At 39.3% G+C, this 23,826-nt stretch overlaps 1 protein-coding gene across 10 annotated transcripts in view; it reads left to right on the plus strand.

Annotated features, from left to right (window-relative positions):
* The window catches only part of NCOR1 (nuclear receptor corepressor 1), a 65,822-nt gene that overhangs the window by 37,642 nt on the left and 4,354 nt on the right, over positions 1-23,826 (plus strand). For 8 of the 10 annotated variants that reach the window (XM_062622366.1, XM_062622365.1, XM_062622369.1 and 5 more), the window contains 27 exons: positions 392-454; positions 1,111-1,250; positions 1,902-2,028; positions 2,756-3,311; positions 4,614-4,743; positions 5,036-5,231; positions 7,699-7,872; positions 9,170-9,330; positions 9,693-9,813; positions 9,918-10,019; positions 10,537-10,634; positions 11,047-11,215; positions 11,788-11,928; positions 13,229-13,312; positions 13,814-14,070; positions 14,425-14,785; positions 15,273-15,497; positions 16,186-16,395; positions 17,132-17,281; positions 17,777-17,944; positions 18,252-18,417; positions 18,688-19,181; positions 19,630-19,758; positions 20,333-20,490; positions 20,735-20,958; positions 21,399-21,536; positions 23,385-23,527. In XM_062622366.1, coding sequence (XP_062478350.1) covers positions 392-454; positions 1,111-1,250; positions 1,902-2,028; positions 2,756-3,311; positions 4,614-4,743; positions 5,036-5,231; positions 7,699-7,872; positions 9,170-9,330; positions 9,693-9,813; positions 9,918-10,019; positions 10,537-10,634; positions 11,047-11,215; positions 11,788-11,928; positions 13,229-13,312; positions 13,814-14,070; positions 14,425-14,785; positions 15,273-15,497; positions 16,186-16,395; positions 17,132-17,281; positions 17,777-17,944; positions 18,252-18,417; positions 18,688-19,181; positions 19,630-19,758; positions 20,333-20,490; positions 20,735-20,958; positions 21,399-21,536; positions 23,385-23,527 — 5,085 coding nt within the window. Of the gene's footprint in view, positions 1-391; positions 455-1,110; positions 1,251-1,901; positions 2,029-2,755; positions 3,312-4,613; positions 4,744-5,035; positions 5,232-7,698; positions 7,873-9,169; positions 9,331-9,692; positions 9,814-9,917; positions 10,020-10,536; positions 10,635-11,046; positions 11,216-11,787; positions 11,929-13,228; positions 13,313-13,813; positions 14,071-14,424; positions 14,786-15,272; positions 15,498-16,185; positions 16,396-17,131; positions 17,282-17,776; positions 17,945-18,251; positions 18,418-18,687; positions 19,182-19,629; positions 19,759-20,044; positions 20,108-20,332; positions 20,491-20,734; positions 20,959-21,398; positions 21,537-23,384; positions 23,528-23,826 lie in introns of those variants that run through there. The other 2 variants (XM_062622370.1, XM_062622371.1) reach the window with 2 other exon arrangements.

The raw sequence follows: 23,826 nt of genomic DNA on the forward strand, positions 1-23,826 counted from the left end.
AAGGATCCATGTTGCCTGCTGTGCATAATGGCACAATTTATGAAAAGGAAATGGAGGCTGTGACAGCTTAATGCCGTTCAGAAATTTAAACAGAATGATACAAATCCGGGTATGTGAAGGAGAACTATTTTGTGTTGAATTCTACTTAGTTTCATGCTTGTTTTTACTTACTGTTTTTCGGTTTTCTTTTATTTTTCATTGAGGTGGTTCCTGCTATATCTGCAGCTTGGTTTAATGGAGACAGACTGTTTCCCACTGACCAAAGCAGCTTTCTTAAATTACTTGAACAAGTCTTAATGTAATTAGTTTAGTTGGCTGGGGGATGCACAATTGGTGCCATAATAGTGAATCCTGGTCCTTTCTCTGATCAGTGTTTTTGTTTCTTTTTCAGCTTCTTCAGAGCCTGTGGAGACATCCCGCTGGACAGAAGAAGAGATGGAAGTTGCTAAGAAAGGTAAACCTTGTAAAGCTTTTGACTCTACTTCTGAACACTTGTTTTTACACAATTACAATAAGTTACTGAACTACAGAATATGAGTGCTGTGGTATTTTGCAGCACTACCCTGAATGAATAATTCAAGATTTGCTGAAAAAAAGGAAACATCTTTAACAGGCAGAATCATTTTTTTTAGACATACATTGACTACTTTCATATGGCTTACTTAGAACTGTTTGATGTTGTACTTGGTCCATGGAATATAGCATGGACTCACACATGTCCATGTTGTGAAGGTGTGTCATATAACTTCTTAAAGTAATGTGCTTTTGTATAAGACATTCTGTTCATAGAAAAGCTAATGTAGTTTGTAACTTGTCTATTCATTTGGCAGATACTGTTACCTGTAAATTTTATCCATAAAATCAATATTTTAGCAGAAAATTTTTACATATTAGCAGCAGCAAAGAGTTAAGTTTGAAGGCTTCATAAGCAGATATTCAGGTTGACACGGTTCACTCCATTAAGTAGTTATCAAGTACATTGTCATAGTGAGAATTCTCTTAAGGACACTGCAGTGCTTCTGTATCTTACCTTCCCGTAGACATTTATTTAGGTTTTGGAGAGCTGAATTATATATCATAGTAAATATTGGTTCTTGTATGTTTAAACAGGTCTAGTGGAACATGGACGAAACTGGGCAGCAATTGCCAAAATGGTTGGGACAAAAAGTGAAGCTCAGTGTAAGAACTTTTACTTCAACTATAAAAGGAGACACAATCTGGACAGTCTACTCCAACAGCACAAACAGAAGGTAAGGATGATGAGTGCTGAATATTTTGCAAGGGAAAACTTGGCATCTTTCTGAAGTCATTCATCATGCTTCACTAAGACTGTTTTGCAGTCACCACTTGGATCTGTGTTGTGACATGCATCTCCTAGAAAAGGTGGCTGATGCTCACTGACCTGTGACACTAATCAATTCTTGCTTTAAAGTTTAATAGAAAATTTTCTATCAGAACACTCAAGCTTGAAGAATTCTTTAGTGCTCTGAAAACCACATTTCTCATAAGTACGTCAGCAACTATAGAAGTTCAGGTCATCACTGGAAAGCAGTTACCTTGAAACACAGTAATCACTAACCTTGCAAAACGGAGCAGGAGAATTGGCAGAAGCCCAGGAACTGAAAGGTTTGGGGCATTTAGAGTGGAATTCTGAGTGTGGAGATCCTTTAAAATCAGCGTTATCCTAGTCTTCTCTCACTTAAGTGAAAGCATCGTTATCTGTGTTTGCTGCAGTACTTCTGTCGTCCGCCAGCAAAAGCTGGCCTGAGATTCAAAGTGTGGTCTTGTGAATGAATCTGTGCTAAACAGAGTTTGTCTTTCATTTCAACCTCAGATTGATAAATCAGAATGCATGTAAAATGAAATAATATTTGCAAACCTAAATGCTGTGTTTTTACCAGTCTTCACGAAGGCCCCGTGAGGAGCGAGATGTATCACAATGTGAGAGTGTAGCTTCAACTGTGTCAGCTCAGGAGGATGAAGATATTGAAGCATCTAATGAAGAAGAGAATCCAGAAGACAGTGAAGGTAACTTTTTTCCTGGAAGGCAACTTGTGCATGCACAGAATGGGACCTATGTTTTATGCCAGTTATATGCTCAGAAAGCTATGTTCCACTTCATAATGTAATGCTCAAATACATATGGCTAAATGTGGGTATTTTGGTTTTTAGTTGTTGGTATTGTTTTAAGCTGCAGTGTGTATGTGTGCAATTCAGCAAGTTGTCCATTTCTACAAGTGAAAATTAATTACTGGTTTTACAGTTGATAGGTTAAAATTGATGGATCCTTATTGCATCCATTTTCTTTAACAAATGTTAAAATATTGATGTTGGAACTAGATGATCTTAAGGTCCTTTCCAACCCAAACCATTCTCTGATTCGATGATGTGGTTCTAGGAATGAAGAATCATATCAGAAGATAAGAGTTGAATATATCATGTTTGTTCTAGGTGTTGCCATAGTTTTTCATAAATGTTTCAATTTTTCTAAAAGCTATCTATAATATAATGGAGTTCATGAGCTAAGCTGAAGAGAGGAGGAAGGTTCTTTACTACAAAATTCAATACCCGTATATAACTGGTATCCAGGTGTCGATGTTGTTTATACCTTTCACAGTGCAAAGAAGGAATTTTCAATAAAACAGTCGTGATTCACAAAGGAAGTAAACTAGAACTGTTAACTTAGAGCAAGATTTGCAAGTCAGCATGTCTATAGGTATGACTGATTTTCTTGTAAAACTTTCGTTTTCACCAGGTGCTGAAAATAGTTCTGATACAGAAAGTGCTCCATCCCCAACTCCAGCAGAACCTGCTAAACCAAGTGAAGAAACTCCCTCTGAGAGCACTGCTTCAAAAGTAACCCCTGAGGTGACAACAGAACAAGAATCTGCCATTAAACCTGCAGCCAGCACATCTCCCTCTTTAACAACCCAAAGTGTATCAGCTGCTGAAAGTCAGAACCCTGAACCACAGGTTAAGGAAGAAATAAATAATGAGGCAGAAGAGCCTATGGAAGTTGACAGTAGAAGCCATCCGGTTGAAGCTAAGCCTGTGATTACTCTTCCAGTGCATACCAAAGTAGAACCTGTAGAGACTGAAATGAGGCTACCAGAGAATATTCAAGTGAAAATAGAGAGTGATACCAAAGAGAGAGAAATGGAGAAACCCAAGGAAAAGTCAGAACCAGAGGAAATGGACTATAGTCTGTCACAACAGGTTAATACAGCAAGACAGGAATCCCATTCAGATAATGATTCAAGTGCCACCTGTAGTGCTGATGAGGAGGTTGATGGAGAACCTGATAGACAAGGGTGAGTTTAATTGTTTAGCATTCAAATGTTGCCATCTATTATTTTTATAGTGTGACTAGTGAGTGTGGGACAGTACGTGGGCTCTCCATTCCCTTTGGTAAAAAAAACTGTTTGAATGTAGAACCAGAAATCTGCAGACGAAGTTATAATTGATTCTTGCTCTCACAAACTCAGTTTAGTAGAATGCATCCAAAACTCCTTGAATTTGGCAGGGAGAAGAGCCTGAATGAACCTTCTAGTAGGTGATGAAAATTGCTTTAAAAAAGATAATAATCTAGGGGCATAAAATATTGACATTTTAGTTACCTTTTAACATTCCATGTTTATTTGCTTGTATAACCTCTGGAGTCCTGTACCCAGTTACTGTCATAGAACCATGCTATATCAATCAGTAGAACTGAATCTCTTGAAGGCTCTTAATGACAGAGTAGTGGAAGTATTTCTCACTCTTACCAGACAGTGTCCCTAAATTCATGGGCAAGTGTCCTGAGAAATGGATGGCCACTTTCTTCAGTGTCTTCATGCAAATTTCCTAGCTCCTGGAAACTTGGCCCTAAACATTCTGGATAATCCACATGAGTAGATAGGGCTGTAAATGGACAATACTGCATGTCTTTGGAACCATTTATCTTCTGGGGATGGCTGACCACTGATAATCTTTGGAGTCTTTTTAGTATTCTCTTGGTGCAATTCCTGTGCAACCATGGCATAGCACCAGACCCAGTACCCCCTCCCTCTCAGTGGCCTTAATATACACGCAGTACCAAGTTAAATGTCAGAAGTATCCAGTATCATTGTTCTGCATGTGGTCTGTGGAAAAGTGCAGTTGATGGTGTTTTTACACTCTCTTTCCTTTTCAGACATCAGCTTCCTCTTCACAAATATATTAGACCTCCAAGTGAAAGTAGTCTGTTGTATACTACTCTTTTTTTATTTCCTGTGCTATATTTAGTGTTTCCTATCTATTTTTTTCCCCGAAAACCTTCTTTATAAAGAAGGTTGCATTGTTGCAGTACTTTGCATATAGAAACTGCATACATGAATTTCGGGTATGGAGGTTCTGAACACTTCTTTTGGTGTTTCTGTATATTATAGAAATACAGCAGCATCTGTTGCCTCTTCTACCAAATGTGCTGTGGGACAAAACAGACATGGTTCTGATCATTCAGCTATTTGTCCAGTGTACTAAATGTGTTGGTTTTTAATAAGTTGAGAGGCATACTTTTGCCTCTAAATTTATTAAGATGTTTAATCTTTGTCTTTATGGTGATTTTTTTCCCTTCCTTCTGTCTCCATTTCCAGTATCTTCAGCAGGGAGTCAAAGCCCTCACTATTAAATCCCACTGGGTCAATACTGGTATCATCCACGATAAAGCAAGGGCAGATGGACCTGCAACAGCTTCACCACCGAGCTGCCGTCATACCACCTATGGTATGGGCTTTTTAGGTGATATTTGAAGGAGTATCTGTTGTCCCTAAAACTATTTGCAATACTACAGCAGCAAACAGTTGTGAACAAATGAAGAAATACATCATTTGCTTTGTTATTATACTTTTGAGGGGGAAAATAAATACACAAGTAGTAGCTTACAAAACAAGTGTGGATCACTTGAAACACTTATACATAAACTGCAGCTGCTGCAGTGGAGGCATTGAGCAAGATAGTTACTTTAGTAAGTACCTGTATTAATGTACTTGATGCTAATACCTTCCTGCCCTTGCAGGTTTCTTGCAGTCCCTGTACTGTTCCCGTTGGAACACCAGTGAGTGGTTATGCACTGTATCAGCGGCACATTAAAGCAATGCATGAGTCAGCGCTGCTGGAGGAGCAACGCCAGAGGCAGGAGCAGCTGGATATGGAGTATCGAAGTGCTGTAAGCCCTTGCGGTACTTCCAAGAGCCCTAATGTTGAGTGGGAAGGTAGGCGTTTTCACATCTGTCATGGAAACAGCCCTGCATTTTATGTCTCTGTGTTACAATGCTGCCTCATTTAAGAATGGAAGTGTACCAATAATTAAGTACTTTTTGATGGCATTTGAGTAAAAGTACCTGTCTGCTACAGAGAACCTGCTGCAGTTACAGTGTTGTTACAAATACCGTGTAGCCCCTTTAGATAAGGCAGAAAAAAATGGCTCTATTCGGGTGAAATTCAAACATAGAATCATAGAATGGTTAGGGTTGGAAAGGACCTTTAGATCATCGAGTTCCACCCCCCCTGCCGTGGGCAGCGAGAGAGATTGAGAAAGATTAGGTGTGCAGGTGAGAGGAATCAGATAAGTGCATGTTCTGGGGGAGCACCTTTCAGAAACTTAAGATGAAGATGGAAGAGAATTGCTAAAGGAGTATGAGCACAATTAAAAGGGATGTTTTACTGCACTGGAGTACATACATGGACATTGAGCCCTGGAGTAGGGCATAAAAGAACCGTCATACTCCAGCCTGTCTGTCCTCAGAAGGGCTGCATGAAAGGTTCTTTCTCCTGGGGGTATGATGGTTGGTTGCTTTTGTATGTAGAGAGGCTATGTGAAGTAAAGGTTTGAACTGAACTCTGCAATCTAGACCTGTGTTTCCTGAATGTGGCTCTTAGTGTGACCTCAAGTAGAGAACAATGCTAAAACTGCTCACAGAGCCTGTCAGGGTGACTAAATAAGGATGTATTTGTTACAGTTGCTGGTTACAGAAACGTGATTCACATGGACACTGTAGATGTTACATTGTCCAAATTGCTGCTTAAGAGCCACAGGATGCATTTATTAGCTTTCCTTATAAACATTCATATTATGGGTTTTCTCTGTGTATGTTGGTTATATTTTCATTCTTTGAACTGAAGCTATTTCATCAACAGTTTGCAAATTACAAATAGCTTAGCAGAATGTTGTTTTTTCTGTGTACAAGAAAAGCATATCCTATGGGATGCCCAGTTCTGTACCTCAGAAGTGGATAACTTTTACCTCACCTTTGCTTACTAGAAAAGAATAGGTCCACAAACATGTACATTGTAACATGGAAATAAACTAAGATTAATGTGCCGAATGTTACAATGTTAGAGATATTATCACCGTTGCATAATTCTGCATTCTTAGATTCTTATATGCTCATGTGCTCTGTTGTCTCCACAGTATTAGCAACAGAAACTATCGAGTAGATTTAATATGCATAACTTTTAAATTATGTTATGAAAATGCTTCACCTTTATTTTTTTACTAAAGTAAAATGAAAATAACATAACCATTTTTTTTTGCCTGTTAAAATAGTGAGAAGGGAGCTGGAAGATCAGGGAGGGAGGGTAAGATTGTGGGTTTTGGAAGTTGCTCCTTTAGGTGGAAGGTCTGGGATTGCTTAGAAGTACCATTTAACTGAAAAACTACCTGAATAACTCTTGGCATTGGCAGTATGCAATTATGAAGTGTGGGAAAGTTCTGGGGTGAAATCTCTGCCAACAAAAATCAGGGTGGTTACTGAGGCAAACAGAGAGGGAGGGATAACATGGTTAATGTAAATGGGTTCTACAAGCCTGGACATCTTAGTCTGAAAACCAAAAGGGACTGAGATTGTCATCAGATGATTACAGCAGCTACTTCCTAAGATACACTGTGCATATGAACCTTGTCCACCAACTGCTGCATGCAGCAAAGAGCCCACAGACTTGTTTAGAAACCTTGTATTGCATACATCAGAACACTGGTGATGTTGTGGAGCATCTTGTCAAACTAAAGAGCCTGACAACCTACACAGTACCATGAGATAAAATATTAAAGATCCTTTCTTTATGGAGATTAAAGATACAACTTTACAGCTGCACTAGACTTGTTCTGACTCATAATTTTGAATACTTAAATTGTCCATTGCCAGAGAAAAGGAATTTCTGAAGTTCTGGTACTGGATTTTTAATTGCCTAAATTAAAGAAAAATGTATTTTTCCCTTTAAGCACCACTGATGGGCAATATTAGTATTTGAAATTTGATTTGTAACTTATTTGGGCAAACAAGGAACGGAGGCTTTTGTCTGGTGGGATTGGTGTGTAAGTCTGGCTGTATTTGTATGTAAACCTGGCTGGTGCACAGGATTTGGAAAGGAATCTTCTTGAAATGAAATCTTTTTCAGTGGTAGAGCTTTCACTTGAAGGACCTAAAGGATTCAAATACTGTTTTTCACATACAGAAAGTATGAGAAAGTTTTTCAAAGCTTTGGATATAGAAGTATAGAAGCAAGAGCATATTAAATGAAGCTGTACCTTAATACCACATTTAATTGTAACATTTCTACCTGATGAGTACATCTGACATTTGAGCAGGCCCTGTGTTAAAATTGTGCTGTAAACTGAACCTTGTACCTCCAATTTCTAATCCGGAGTTTTTTTCTTTCTGATAACTTTAACCTTCCTAGGAAAACCAGTGGCCTATATGCCTTATGCTGAGGTCAAGCGAGCAATAGAACAGGAAGCACAAGTGCAAAACACAGCAACAAGGTCAGCATCACCATACAGGCTGTCTCCAAGAGAAGTTAATAAAGCCTCTCCCCAGCCTGATATGAATGCAGCTCGCTATAGTGTTCCACCAGGTAAGTACTTTGTTAGGTATCATAGGGATATGTAGTCTTCCTTGGAAGCTGGACTGATGAAATTTGATATAGTATCAAATTAGTATCTAAATGCTTTGTAAACTAACAAAAGAAGAAAATAGATTGTTTTCCTTGTGCATGTAAATTTCAGGCTTCTCTGAGATTGTATTTTTGTTATTTGTTGCTGCATTAGCTGCATGACATATTAAAGCAGATGGGTGATCTGGAAAGTGTTAGAACAGCATTGAGACACAGTCATCAAGAGATTTTCAGCTTAATACAAGTACTGTCATATTCATGGGTGGCCTTTCTTATGAAGGGAGGAGTTAACGAAATTAGAAAGCTGCCACTATCCTTGGCATTAGTTTCTTACTATAATTGCTTATTATTATAATCTGAGTGGTTTATGAAACAGTGAAATAACTGACAAATCTTAATTGTGAAGCTTGGGTTATTGCTTTTCCCTTCAGAGTGTAATGTCATGCTAAGAAAAGACAAAAGCAGGGAAGCTTAGGTTATGTTTGACTCAGTTGCATTCAGTTCAAAGAATAAGAACTTTCTTTAAAAACAGCAAAACAGAAAAAACCCTGAATTTGCCCTGGGCCGCTGGTTTTAAAAGTTTAGTTTTCAGGGTCTGCACTTCTACAGTGCAGCTTTTGCCATTTCTTTTTGAGCCTTGATGCCAGGTTACATATTTTCAATTCAGTTTCTATGCATAACATACATTTGGATATAATGAATTTCAGAACTGTAAATACAGCCCAGATAGAATCATAGAATAGTTAGGGTTGGAAAGGACCTTAAGATCATCTAGTTCCAACCCCCCTGCCATAGGCAGGGACACCTCACACTAAACCATGTCACCCAAGGCCTCATCCAACCTGGTCTTGAACACTGCCAAGGATGGAGCATTCACAACCTCCCTGGGCAGCCCATTCCAGTGCCTCACCACCCTAACAGGAAAGAATTTCCTCCTTATATCCAACCTAAACTTCCCCTGTTTAAGTTTTAACCCGTTACCCCTTGTCCTGTCACTGCAGTCCCTAATGAAGAGTCCCTCCCCACCATCCCTATAGGCCCCCTTCAGATACTGGAAGGCTGCTATGAGGTCTCCACGCAGCCTTCTCTTCTCCAGGCTGAACAGCCCCAGCTTTCATACGGGAGGTATGCTTTTGGGTGTTTTATTCCTGTCAGAAATTGTCAGATGAACTTGCTATTTTTGTTCCTCTTGTCTCTCTAACAAGTAGTAGAGCTGAAACAGACTGTTATTTTTAACGTACGATGTTTTCTCCCCAAGTTCTCCAGCCAGCACCTCACCAAGTAATAACCAATATACCTGAAGGAGTCCGCCTTCCAACAACCAGACCTACCAGACCACCACCACCACTCATTCCATCCTCCAAAACAAGTGTGCCATCAGAAAAGCCTTCCTTCATCATGGGAGGCTCAATCTCACAAGTAAGAACTATTATTTGAAAACCTCTTCTTACATCAGTATTTGCTCTTTTGTCAGCCTTCAGCATCTTGTTCTGGTTTATGTGTTCACCACATTAACACTTAAGATCTATACATGCTACTTCTAAAAGTCCAGGAATTACAGGTGCTTTAGAAAATAGAAAATCTTGCAGCTATTTACATTTAGGAACATGGCTGAGGATCTTCAGCTTGGGTGAACTGCATCTCCAGACCAACTTTGGTACTTTGCAGTGGTATACTGTAGCATTTTGAGACAGTATCGTAGTAGTATTAGCATTCTCCTGTAAACATTGATGTGAATCTTCATTCCACAGACAAGAATTAACATATATTCGTTGTTTCAGGGAACACCTGGCACTTACTTAACATCCCACAGTCAAGCTTCCTACACCCAAGAAACTGCAAAGCCATCAGTGGGTTCTATATCTCTTGGACTGCCAAGGCAGCAGGAGTCAGCCAAATCTGGTAAAACAAAAACTGACGTGTTTTATGTAGACTATTTAATGACTTGTAATTAAAGGAAAAAAAAAGCCAACAAAACTTTTCTTCTTTATTCTTCTTCTGAATAGCTTCCCTGCCCTATATAAAACAAGAGGAATTCTCTCCCAGAAGCCAGAATTCCCAGCCTGAGGGACTCCTGGTCAGGGCACAACATGAAAGTGTGGTTCGAGGTAAAGAAAATCACACAGATTTAGAAACTTTGTCAGAGCCTGAGAAAACTGAGAGGATTAACTTCTAGAGCTCAAACTGCTGAAGTGTTACTTTTAAGTATTATATGATTGTATAAGTACCATAAGATTATATGATTAATCTGCTCCCTATTTCCAATGCATGTGTATTTGTAGCTAGCACCTCCTGTCTGCATGTTTCACTTCAAAACAGTTGTTTCAAGGCGTGCCAGTTTCAAAATGAAGCTGCTCACTAGAGCATATGCAGAACAATACATGTCAAATATCCAAATACATCAAAAGAAAAGAAACTAAATTCTGTGGGTTAATGCTGCAAAAGGCTTTTGGTCTGTAAAAGAGGAAATGATGTGACTGCTCAAATGCATGCTGTTAAACTGATTTTTTTTCTCTGTATTTTAATGTAAGCTAACAATTCTCACTAGAGTTTTTAATTGTTTCAACTAGAGTAGCTATTTTTTTGTTATTCTGTGATGTATCAGGATGTCTTATTTCAAATCAGGTACATCAACGATACAGGAGGGAAGTATAACACGAGGAACTCCAACCAGTAAAGTATCTGTTGAGACCATTCCTTCTTTGAGAGGCTCCATAACTCAGGTATTTTTCTGCTTATTGGGAAGGCTGAGGCAAACCTGCATATTTAAGCTGTCACTGTGGATATATTTTCATGACTGAAAAAGTGAATTATTATCACAAGTAGGAACTGCCTTGAATAAAGAAATTTTAATACAATCAGATGGTCAAATCCTGCTATTGCTGAAGTTGTCATTACCGTGCTTTCATCTTCATGTAAATGAGTCTTTAAATAGAGCCACCAGAGCTTTTGGTAAACCTAGCTGGAGGGTTATTAACAACTTCCATACTGCTTGATAAAGTAGGTGGCTTTCTACATCTAAAAAATGTTGTGGGTTTAGGTTGTTTTTTTTTTTTCCCTTTACTGCTATTATCTTAAGTAAGTGCCCATGTTCTGAGTTACATTTGATTGATTGATTGATTGATTGAATTGCAGGGTACACCAGCTCTGTCCCAGGCTGGCATAGCAGCTGATGCATTATTGAAGGGAACCATCACCCGGCTAGCTACAGAAGACAGCAGCCCAGAAAAGTGCCGAGAGGAAACTTCAGCCAAAGGCCATGTTATTTACGAAGGCAAAAGTGGGCATATTTTGTCTTATGATGGTGGGTATTTGTATATTATACCTGATTAAAGGCAAGACTGCAACATGTTCTGCTTTTATAATCCATAGCTGAATTGTATCTGTTTCCAAGTGGTAGATATAAACCTTAATCAGTGGGGTGCCATCTGGGAGAGGTATTGACCTGCATGTGTTTTTTGAGAGTCTAAGAATTAAAGTGATTCAGAAATTGTGATGGTGTTCTGAAGAGTCTATTGTACTATATATTTAAAGTAATAGTTAAACTGTTTAATTTCTTTGCCGTTTATTTCAAATTTGTCATGGAAGATTTTTATTTTGAAAGGTTAAACAAGTTTGAAATTATCTGCATTAAAATCAGAATAAATGTATCCTTTAACTTTGAACTTAAGATACTGATAAAAGAGTGACTGAACAAATAATTTTTTTTAACAAACTATAAAAGATCTTTTGAAGGTTGAGATTTAATGTTACAATATTCAACTGAAGTTGTCTTGTTAAAGTATTAATGACCTGTGGTCTCATTAAATGTTATGCTCGTGTATCTCTTTCTTATCAGCCACATTTTCCTAACCACACTCTTATAAATTTTGCCAGCTATTAAAAATGTTCGTGAAGGAACAAGGAGTCCAAGAACAGCTCATGAAATTGGTTTAAAGAGAAGCTATGATACAATGGAAGGGAATATAAAGCAAGGAATGTCAATGCGTGAGTCTCCGGTGTCTGCACCACTGGAAGGTAAAAACAGCTGCTTCCAAGGTGTTTTGTGTTTTATCCAAATATTTTGCATTGTTGTAAGAGTACTTAGAGTTATTTTATGGAGCAGATGAAAAGAGAAATGAGATTTAAATCTTACACTACTAACCAAATCTATGTAATAACCACTACAAGCATGCTGGAAATATGACTGGAGTTCAGCTAGCACTTACTCCTCTTAGTAGATCTGACACGTGTGACTGACTCTGAATCACAGTCCCAGCAGGTCATGTAGAGCTCAAACAACACCAGTGTGGCCTCCATGGGCACACCCGTTAGTTAAATATTGGTCTCAGCCATGGCACAGTAACTCTGGAACACTCTGGTGTGACCTTCTGCATTCCTGCAGTAAACCTCTTGGATTATGCCAAGAAGAAGATTGCACAGCTGCTGTATTCTGCTTCAGGGCATCCCTACTATGATTTTGATTTAATAAACTATAATGAAACTAAGGCTGCAAAGGTCAAGTCAGGCCATTGCATAACTTTTCTGATTGCTTTTTAAAAATACAAGTGCAAAAAAATGTTGCATACCTGAACTATGGAGTCTTACTCCTTAAGTGTGTTTTCTTTTTCCCCATATTTGGGTAGCCCTTAAACGCTATTTTCTGTACGCTTTCAGCAGAAGGAGCAATATGAATAAGTTCCTAGGATCTAGAAATTCAGTCTTGCCTTTAAGTTTCTGATGCATTTGCCTCATCTCTGGGCTTTTTTGGGATATGAGAAGCTGCTCTGATACATCTATGCTGTATCTCATTGCTTTGACACATTTTCTGTCCTCAAACTGTGGAAAACCATGAGTTCTTTTGGAATTTGATTCAGATTCCTACTCTAAGAACAGTAAATTCAGCTCTTCCCAGATGATTCAGAATGAACTTTGATTAATTTGAAAGAAGCCGAGATATTTTTTTGAGGTGTTTTTTTTTTACTTTTTGCTCGGGTTCCTATCATGAACACCTTTCTTTAAGTAAAGTGAAGTGTAAGAGAAGCAGTGACTGCATTTGGGGGAAGAGTTAAGCTTAATTATAAAAAATACCTTGTGTTTTCTAAGTATGTTAAAACTTGCAGGAATGTAATGGCATGAATGCCTGAACTGAAAGACTTATTTTTTTTAGGGCAGGATGGTGTTTATAACATGTTGCTACAATGCCTAGCATGCTGAGGCTAGGACCTCTGGGCACTACCCTGATATAGATACTATCTGTGATGTATATAAGAAGGAGGAGGATTTTGTTGGGCTTCTTTGAACACTTGTTTAGTTCTCTAAATTATGTTCATTTTAGGTTTAATATGCCGTGCACTGCCTCGGGGTAGCCCACATGCTGAACTAAAAGAGAGAACAGTGTTGTCTGGCTCTATAATGCAAGGTAAAGTATTCTGAGTTTAGAAGGCAAGCGTTAATTACAGCCTCAAAAATCTGGATTTCTGAACCTTAAAACTGATGTTAACAATGGTAGCTGTGTTAAAGGTGGAGCTAATTTCATTAAACATGTTTTTCAGAGCATAAATCAGCAGTTTCCTGATATACTGTATACAAAGCTAGTGTGTAAATGTAGCATTTTCTTTCTTCTTGGAAATCAGACTTTTTTTCATACAAATACTTGGCAATTAGCTCTTTTTTTGTAAATGTGAAGATGTGTGCTATTTCATTTATTTCAGCATCTGAAATAACTTGGGATGCTTTCAGTAATATATTGACTATTTGTTCAGTATTACTTCTGTGGTGATTTTCTTAGTCTTGAGAGCATATCATAGATTATAGCAAACCAAAGTGCCACCATTATGACATGTAGTTATTTTACTGTCTTTATGAAAAAAGAGACTTGGTAATTACTAATGCCAGTAATGTGTCTTTCCTTCTATAAAAGGTACACCAAGAGCAACAACTGAAAGCTTTGAAGAAGGCTTGAAATACCCTAAACAGATTAAGAGAGAGTCTCCTCCCATAAGGACATTTGAAGGAGCCATTACTAAGGGGAAACCATATGATGGAGTCACTACTATAAAAGAAATGGGTCGTTCCATCCATGAAATCCCAAGACAGGACTTACTGAGCCAGGAGAGTCGCAAGACTCCCGAAATGGTACAAACGACCAGGCCAATCATAGAAGGCTCCATATCTCAGGTGAATACAAAAAGCCCTGCTACACTCACACAGTTGGTTACAGACCCAGGAGTGAATCAATCCAGGGTATTTGAATAATCACAAATGAGAGATGTGTTTTGTTTTTTAAGAAAGCCACCAACTTGCAAAGCTTAAAAGTATTTTCTGCGTATTAGATAAATACTGATGATTCAACTGTAGGGAGCACATTTGCAAGCAAATGTGAGAGAACTGACAAGTAACAGTCACTAAGATCCAGTTATATTGTGTGTTAATGTGATGCAGGCAATGAACTACAATGTCAGCAATGTGAGGATTTTGGCATGCATGAAACATTGGCAGAATAAGCTTACCTGGTCTTTTTCTCCTTTTCAGGGCACACCCATAAAATACGAAAGCAACTCTGGCCAGTCTGCCATCAAACATAATGTAAAATCTTTAATCACTGGACCAAGCAAGCTTCCCCGTGGAATGCCTCAGCTGGAAATGGTGCCAGAAAACGTGAAGGTGGTGGAGCGAGGAAAATACGAAGACGTGAAGACCGGGGATGCAGTACGTTCCCGTCACACGTCAGTAGTGAGCTCTGGTCCCTCTGTTCTCAGGTCAACTCTTCATGAAACTCCCAAATCACAGCTGAGCCCTGGGATTTATGATGATACCAATGCTCGGAGGACACCTGTGAACTATCAGAGTCCAATGTCCAGGAGTTCACCTATGCTGAATAGAGTTAGTGAGGGTATGTTATTCCTATCCAGACAAGAAGTTTTAATGATTTCATTTTAAACTGCTTTCTGTAATCCGTTCTACTTTCTTGTGTTCTAATGGTTTCTCTCTATTTGGAGGGTGGCTAGAGGGAATTTTAAAAGGCTCTAAGCCTAAAATCTGCCATATTATAACATGGATGTGGGAAGACAGTTCTTTCTCAATTTGCATTTAATTACGGGTTGTATCGAAACAGTTACCTATAAGTGCAACATTTTAAGGGCAGAAGCTATTCCTATGGAGGTGTCTAGATGAGGAAGGTATTCTGGAGAAGTGTAAGCAATCAGCTTTAGGATTTAGATTTTTCACCAGAAACAGTTTGTGATGTAAAATACTTTCTGTGATGTATCACATTGCAAGATACTCTAGACTGTTACTTGAGAGCCAGTGTATACTTACAGCTGTATTTTCTAAGGAAAAAAATATGCATTTTATTGATTTGGAGTTTTCATTGTTTTTAGGTGGAATATCTTCTGGGAAGCCAGCAAATCATGAAAGGAAAAACACACTCACTCCAACACAGAGGGAGAGTGTGCCAGCAAAATCTCCAGTCCCTGGGGTTGATCCTGTAGTGACTCACAGTCCTTTTGACCCTCATCATAGAGGAGCAACTCCTGAAGTCTATAGGAGTCACCTCCCTCCTCATTTAGATCCCGCTATGCCATTTCACAGGGCTCTGGATCCTGGTAAATCTGTTTGTATTGGGTTTCTTTTAATTTCATAAAAGGTTATATATTATACACTGTTGTGGCCTAATTTCAACTGGGGGGGGTGGGGGGGGTATTATCTGGCCAGGAAACTTAAGGAAAATATGATTGTATAAGGTTGTAACTTTTTTCTAGAAGCTGCCAGCTGCGTCTGTTTGGTTACAGACAGTATTTTTAGATAAGTATTCGTGAAATATATGAAAGCTTTCAGGAAAGCTATGCAGAGAAGGATGTGGAAGATGCTATAGAATTAATCAGGACCTCTTTATTCAGGACTGTGATTCCTTCTCACTGAGGGATTATCAGGTTGTCCCTGGTGATATTAAATACATTAGACTTCCTTTTAACCTATCCCTCAGTCCACTTCTGTGAGATATTTTAACCTTCTTTAGGTATTTCAGCTCTTTACATCTTCAGAACTTCAGGATTTATATTTTTAATCAAGTCTCTTATGCATATCTCCAGTATGGATTATTTCACTTTTTCTGTCTGAAGACTGCATAAATTCAGTAAACCACCAGTATTTAAATGCTGTTTTAATTCATCTGGCACTCGCTAGAGAGAGTTGACAGTGCTTCTCATTAAAGTTACATAAACATCTGAAACTTCCATTTGATATCACCCAGACCCTAAATCTTCTGGGTTTTGTTTCCTCCTTCACCCTCAGCTGCTGCTGCTTACCTGTTCCAAAGGCAGCTCTCGCCCACCCCAGGCTACCCAAGTCAGTATCAGCTTTACGCGATGGAAAACACACGACAGACAATCCTAAATGACTACATTACCTCACAGCAGATGCAAGTCAATTTACGTCCAGATGTAACGAGAGGATTATCTCCCAGAGAGCAAACTTTAGCTCTCCCATATGCGGGAGCAAGAGGTATGCCCGTGGTTTTTCTTATGTTCTTTAAAGTATGTTTTGGACTTGTGGTTGGTTGGTTTGTTTTGTTGCTGCTTATAAAGATGTGTTCGTGTGTATGCATACAATTGCATAGGCAGAGATGTGTTTGCAAATGTGTTGTCCTACTTCTGTACTGGCTTCTGTGGGCATAAAGGAGAACTATATATGTAAACAATATTGTTAAAGGGAAGGCTGTAAGACTTACTAGTGTTCAAGAAATTAGACTGGTTTTGATAGTTTAAATTGGTACTCAGAAACATATTTAACTCATCCTCAACTTCAGAAAAGAGAATTATATCAAAATGAGAAGTTCTCCAAAATGAAAACAAAAGCAACAGCTAAAGGGATGAGAAAAACAGGGTGATTGTTTAAAGGTTAGAGAGTTAGCAAGTGTGTGTGAAGTGTTGCAGGATTGGGAAAAGCCTAAATCAGTCTGGATATGTAACAGCAGCAAGAAGGAGTGTTTGAAAATAAAAAGACATCTTATGAAAATGTAACTCCTCAGACAGAGAAAACAGGAATCTGGACAAGTTAAATGGCTGATTGCCGTATCTAAGAGAGTATAACCAGCGGGAATATAGCTCTGCATTTGCCTTATTCTATGTTTTTACACTAAGCATTCACGGCTGACCTTTATTAATGAACATAATATATAATGTGTGGGCTGTTGGTCTGTCCTTGAGTTACTATTCTTACATGTGTCATCTCCTAACAGGAATTATTGACCTGAACAATATGGCTCCCACTATCTTAGTGCCTCATCCTGGAGGAACAAGCACACCACCCATGGAGAGAATCACATATATCCCTGGTACCCAACTTACGTTCCCTCCTAGGCCTTACAATCCTGCTTCTCTATCACCAGGTAAGTGCTCTTGTGATTTGCTGATGTCTCTAGTTGTCTGACGTGCCTTCTTTAGCTTTCATTAGTGTCACGTCTTGGTGTTTTTTGCATGTGCTTCTTAACTTGGATAGCAAAGGTTTTCTTAAGGATATCCTTTGTAGTTACATTAGGAGCACTGACAAATGCAGAATTTGCCTCATTCTGTCAGGTCTTTATTTATAGTCATTTGATTATGATTTCACTGACTTCATGGTGTGTGTGTTGAAGAGTAGAATTTGGGTCTATAAGCTGTGTGTAGTTTCTAACTGCATAAAAACCACTTTAGTAAAAAGCTGTTGAGCCTTCCACTGTTACTGTATGTTAAGCTTTTGTCTTAGAGAAGTGGATAGTTTTGAGTGTATTCGGGAAATTTTGCTGTAAGTGGATAGCAGAATATATTGGGAAGTGTTTACATCCAGTTATGCTTAACTTGAGTATCTCTTTTTGCTACTTCATTTTATTTTGTAAACCTTCCAGGACACCCTACACACCTGGCAGCTTCTGCAGCTGCAAATGCTGAAAGGGAGCGGGAAAGGGAGAGGGAGAAGGAACGGGAAAGGGAGAGGGAACGGGAGCGGGAAAGAGAACGAGAACGGGAGAGGGAGAGAATCTCTTCAGTCCCTGCTGAACTTTATCTTCGACCAGGTGAGTGCAAATCATTACATTTAAATCAGTTGTCTTGTAGACTGTAACTGCTTCTGATCTTTCTCATAGCAATGTAGCACCTGGGAAATGGTGTGAATCCCAGTTACCGCTAGCACAACTTCCATGTCATTCAGAGCATTGTAAACAATACTGCTGCTGTTTAAACCTTTGATACATACTGTCACAGCTAGAGGGGTGGAGACTACTGGGAAAGGATGTGGAGGAGACAACACTGATATGTAGTACTGCATTGTTATAATAGTTATCAATATATATTGTTTGTTTCCCTCTGCTCTGTGTTCTGCAGGTGCAGAGCAGCCCGGCAGACCTGGCAGTCATGGATATGTTCGGTCCCCATCCCCTTCAGTTAGAAGCCAGGAAAACATCCTGCAGCAAAGGCCTAGTATTTTTCAAGGAACCAATGGGACAAGTGTAATCACACCTTTGGATCCTGCTGCTCAGCTACGTATCATGTATGATTTATAACTTACTATTCCAGAGATATGTGTTCTAACATTTGAGCTTACTAAAAGGTGCATTGAGCCTGAGGAAAATACAACAAGATGAGGATATATCACTATCTGATTGCTCTTGGATTTATTGGAAATGATCCAATGCATTTTCAGTAGTCCAGTTTGGATAGAAATTAGTGTCAGAAAAGCTTCACTTTGTTGTATGTGTGATATGGCTCTGGTTCTCTTTTTCATGCGATATAATTGAGAATATTTAATGTTTGCCAACAGGCAGCTCACCCCTGGAGCTCCCTCTATTACTCAAGGGTTGCCAGCTTCCCGTTACAATACTGCTGCTGATGCCCTTGCAGCACTCGTAGATGCTGCAGCCTCTGCTCCTCAGATGGAAGTTGCCAAAGCAAAAGAGAACAAGCATGAAGGCACCAGGATAGAAGAGAATATGGGACGCCGGTCAGCTGTGGTTACTGAACAGCAGCAGATGGAACAGAAGACACTGGAGGTAGAAAAAAGGCCTGTCCAGTGCCCCTATACATCTGCAAACTTTTCTGGTGGCAAGTCCCAGGGACAGTCTTCAGTAGTCTATTCAGAGGCTGGTAAAGAGAAAGGACCTCCTCCTAAATCCAGGTACGAGGAAGAGCTGAGAACTCGAGGAAAGACCACAATTACTGCTGCTAACTTCATAGATGTGATCATCACTCGACAGATTGCTTCAGACAAGGATGCACGAGATAGGGGCTCTCAAAGTTCAGATTCTTCCAGTAGTTGTACGTATCTTAGTAACTATCTACTTCTTTGCTGTCTGTCTTAGCCTTTTAGGGAAATAATAAGATGTGAAATGATTCTGATGTTCAATGATAAAATATTCACCTCTGCCCAGTAGAAACACTTCATAGACAAATACAGTTTTTGCATATAGTTACTCAAGATTCTTGCAAAATCAAAATTGTTTGCTTTATTCAGATTCCCTGCTACAACAGGAAATGCAAGATAATAAGACTAACCTTATCAGAACTCAAGAAACCTAAAATTTGGTTTACATTGAAACACTGTGCAAGCATTTGTATCACCGTGGTTATCATGAGGAAAATATAGTGTTTTGACTTTCATTTCACTGGTGTCATTATAATGGAAACACTGGTGTTGCTGTGTAGAGGCAAGAGAAATTTTCTGTGATATTTACACCTTATTCCACAACCTTTGCTTGATACTCAGTATCCTCCCACCGGTATGAAGCTCCTGGAGATGCCATTGAGGTGATTAGCCCTGCAAATTCACCTGTACCTACTCAAGAAAAGCTACAGCCCTATCAACCAGAGACACCTAAACAAAGCCAGGCAGAAAGTAAGTTTATCTGCATATGTAAATATTCTCACACTTATCTTGCTTATATTTACCAGCTCCATGGCATCATAAATATCTTGGGAGTCTTTAAGTGGCTGCTTAGCATATTCTTAACTTTTCAGAAACTTTTGTTGGAAGTATGTTGTTGCAGTGATCTGGATAAACTAGAGCAAATGTATTGGAACTGACATTTGGCATTAAACAGACAGAGCTCCTTTACATTATAGGGTAGCTGGTTTAGTAAGAAATTTATTTCCAATACATTCTTTCAAAGTCCTGCATACAGGTGTTGATGCCTAGAAGTTTTTACCTATTAGTAAAGGTCAAAATATTACAGAACAGTTTGCAGGTGAGAAATGAGCTGCAATTAATCTAGATTGTGAAATGAAGCTTTATTTTATCTACTCTAAATTGTAGTGCTTATATATGAAGGGGGAAAAGGTGATTATCACACAGGATATCAAAAACCTAATGCAGAAACACTTCCTCTATTAAATTTGTAAGCACAGAAGTTTCAAACCTTGAAGCTTCAGTAATACCATCTGTTAAGACTGACCCTTTCTTCTTCAACTAGATGACCCAAACAGGCAATACGAGGGGACGATTCACCGCTATAGGACACAACAGGAACCCCCTTCACCCCAACAACCTCCACCTCCCTCTTCCCAAGCAGAAGGGATGGCACATGTGCCCAGGACCCATCGACTTATCACCCTTGCTGATCACATCTGTGTAGGTTTATTTGCATGCATCTTTTCAGATGTGAAAAGTTATATTTTAATGATGAAAACACGTTTTGAAACTTAATACCAATTCTGTAATTACTAGTTTTACTTGAGGCTGTTATACAGTGTGTCTGAACTTAAAATCATCTCATTTGTTGCAATTGGTCTCGTATTCATCTAGTTCATGAATACATAGTCTCTTGGCCAGTGTCTGACCGAGATCTCTCTTCTATTTTCTTGGCCACTATCAGCAAATTATTACACAAGACTTTGCTAGAAACCAAGCAGCTTCTCAGGCCTCTTTGCAGCCTCCCACCACTACATTCCAGAATTCCACCCCTGTTCCAACACCTGTTGCTACCCGGGCAAAGACATCGAATCGCTACAGCCCTGAGTCCCAGTCGCAGTCCGTCCACCATCAGCGGCCAGGAGCTAGAGTGTCACCTGAAAATCTGTCTGACAAGTCCAGGGGAAGGTAACACATGTATTCAGTTTTACTGCAAATTTAATGCCCAGATCTGATATGTATAAAATCTGATATTTATAAAATACAGTAACCTTGATGTAGATCAGACATAGAGGTATATTCCTGTCCTTCTCTTTGCAACATCTTTTTTGCCCTGTTCTTGACAATTGCTTGGCTCTATAACATAGATTATAACTGTTCTACCTTTACTTCCTATGCTTAATTTCCAATCTTTAGGGGGATGAAAATGTTTAATTACTTTGAATTGTCCATAATGACTCTGATAAAGTTCTAAGTCATCTTTTCGAGATCACCAGACATACTAAAAAGCATGTAACATACATAACTAGACATAAGTAGTTACGTAACAACTGGAATGCAATTACATGTGTTGACTACTGCTTTACATGCATTAAGAGTACTTACCTGTTTCTGAATTATGGATGTAGACCTGGAAAATCCCCCGAGAGGAGTCATGTCTCTTCAGAGCCCTATGAGCCAATCTCGCCACCTCAGGTCCCAGTTGTACATGAGAAACAGGAAAATGTTCTTTTGCTTTCCCAAAGAACTGAGCCTACTGAACAGAGGTATGTGTAGAGCTGAATTTTAAGAACATAATTGTGGATCTTTGAGCTGCATACAGTATCTTTATTAAAGAGCAGTTTAAGTGATTTTCCTCTTGTGCCACAGGCGAGTAGTTTATCACTGTTGACCCCTTTTGTACTCCTAGCATTCACAACCTGCTACTTGGGAGATGCTTTGGGAAGCCTGAGGGAAATACAGTCTATACCAGTTCTGTCTCCAGTTTCTTGGTGCAAGCAGTGGGTTCTACATCATATCTGGTAGAAAGCACTATAACAAAACTCCTTGTTGGGTGTCAGTTCTGTAAAACTGAAGTGGTTTGGGGATAGGTCCAATTACTACAGCTTTTATTAAATAATTCAGGCTTCTTCTGCATGCTTGGCTTCCTGGATACTGTCCTGGTGAAGTGTGGCAGAACCCAAGGCTTCCAACGCTCATGACTCTAGAGCAGCTTAGCTCATGAAATAGCGTTAAGCTAAGGAGTTTCATTTCAGGGAGGTGTCAGGAGGCCCGTGCCCAGGGGTGTCAGGCAGCCCTGTTTTCCAGGGCTATTTGCCAGTCTCCAGATCTGCAGCATAAAACTACATGGGATCCCTGTCAGACTGCATCAGGGCTGGTGTCTTCAAATAGCTGGCAGATGCACATTGGAATGGATGCTTCTGTCATTTGCTCTGCTGCCTGCTGAAGAAGGAGTAGCAACCAGCAGGCTCACCATATACTTACGTAAAGCTCATGCTGGTGAAATTGATTCTTTTCTTCTTGTTTCACCCCTACTCTCTTCACTCTGCAGTTGCTGGCAGGGTTGTTAACAGTCCAGGATGCAAGTTTAGCTGGATGCAAAAGGATTTTCAGAAACGTGGGCAGATTGCATTTTTATGGGGTGGGGCTTTTAAATTAAAGCTGATTTGCTGGATTACTGCTGCTTAAGCAAACTCAAGTGTTACAAGTGAACATACAGTTGATAATTTTTATCCACTTTTCAAAACAGTGTAAGTCATTTGGGACCTTGGTATTAGCTTAGGTTTTTCACCTGAATTTCTTCATGCTTTAGCTTGGATTTTTAGGGGTGTTTTTTTCTCCTTCTGTAGTTGAAATGCTACTGCTTTTACAATCTCTATAAACAGCCTAAACTTTGCACATTCTAAGATCTGAAGATAAACTCGGTTTGACATTTACTTCAGCCATTTTTGTACACTGTGACAGAAATTATGTGCAGAAAGTGTGCCAGCCACTGTGAATGTAAAATTGGTAAGAGGTATGAAATACAGAATGTGGATCCCAGTCTGCATTTGTGCCATAGAGCAAGAGTGGCTAACTGACAGCTCTTGAGCCAAATTCCAGTCCATAAGGTTGTTTTACCTGGTTACTAAGAATGCCTGAAATAGCTTATTTGCTTGGACCATCTGTGACAGGGTTGACAAGCAGACTTTAAAAGCAGTATGTCTTTTTAGTGGCATACTGGGGACAAGAGTGAGAAGATTGTAAATAGGAGCAGCTAGGACGAGTATTTGGGCTTCTAGCTTAAACATTTCTTCACCTATTGATTCACACTGCAAACTGCAGCCAGTGTGCACATTGCAAGGCAGTAGGCACCCCAGAGATAACTTCTAAGAACATCATCTGTATACCCCACTCCAGGTACAGAGAATGACATGGTCACTTTTTCTGTTACCTGCATAAAGCAGATGTTCTTGGAGAGTCATTAGACTTGCCTAGTCCCCAGAAAACAGGCTGAGGAAAGAATCTTAAAGTTCATGCGAATGTCGGTGGTTTCTGCCTGACTGCTTTTGGAAAGATTGAAATGTGCATCTTGGAAAACGTTCTCTCTCATTGACACATGTTGGTCTTGGCAGGACTGACTCTCGCTCTCCAGGTAGTATAAGCTACCTGCCTTCGTTTTTCACCAAACTTGAGAACACTTCACCAATGGTAAAATCCAAGAAACAGGAGATATTTCGAAAGCTGAACTCATCTGGTGGAGGTGACTCTGACATGGGTATGCAGGACTTGCCTTTTCCCTGAACTTTTCCAGCTTAAGCTTTATGTGACTGCTATCCACAGATGTCTGTCCCCACAACAATGTCCCAACCTAAATGTTACAAATAACACATGGATGAGTATAAATCTATTAATAAAGAACAAGTATATAATAACTTATGACCAAAGAACTGGAACATTCTTAGATTTCCCTCACACACACTCTTTTTTTTTATTCTGATGGATGTAGGACTTGTCACATTAAAGCTTTTTAACACTTAATTTGAGAGATGGAAATAGTTTCTCAAAAAAAAATGG

The sequence above is a fragment of the Pezoporus occidentalis genome, unplaced genomic scaffold (assembly GCF_034315485.1).
Source record: "Pezoporus occidentalis ecotype Australia unplaced genomic scaffold, CSIRO_AGI_Poc_V1 ctg241, whole genome shotgun sequence".
Taxonomy (NCBI): domain Eukaryota; kingdom Metazoa; phylum Chordata; class Aves; order Psittaciformes; family Psittacidae; genus Pezoporus; species Pezoporus occidentalis.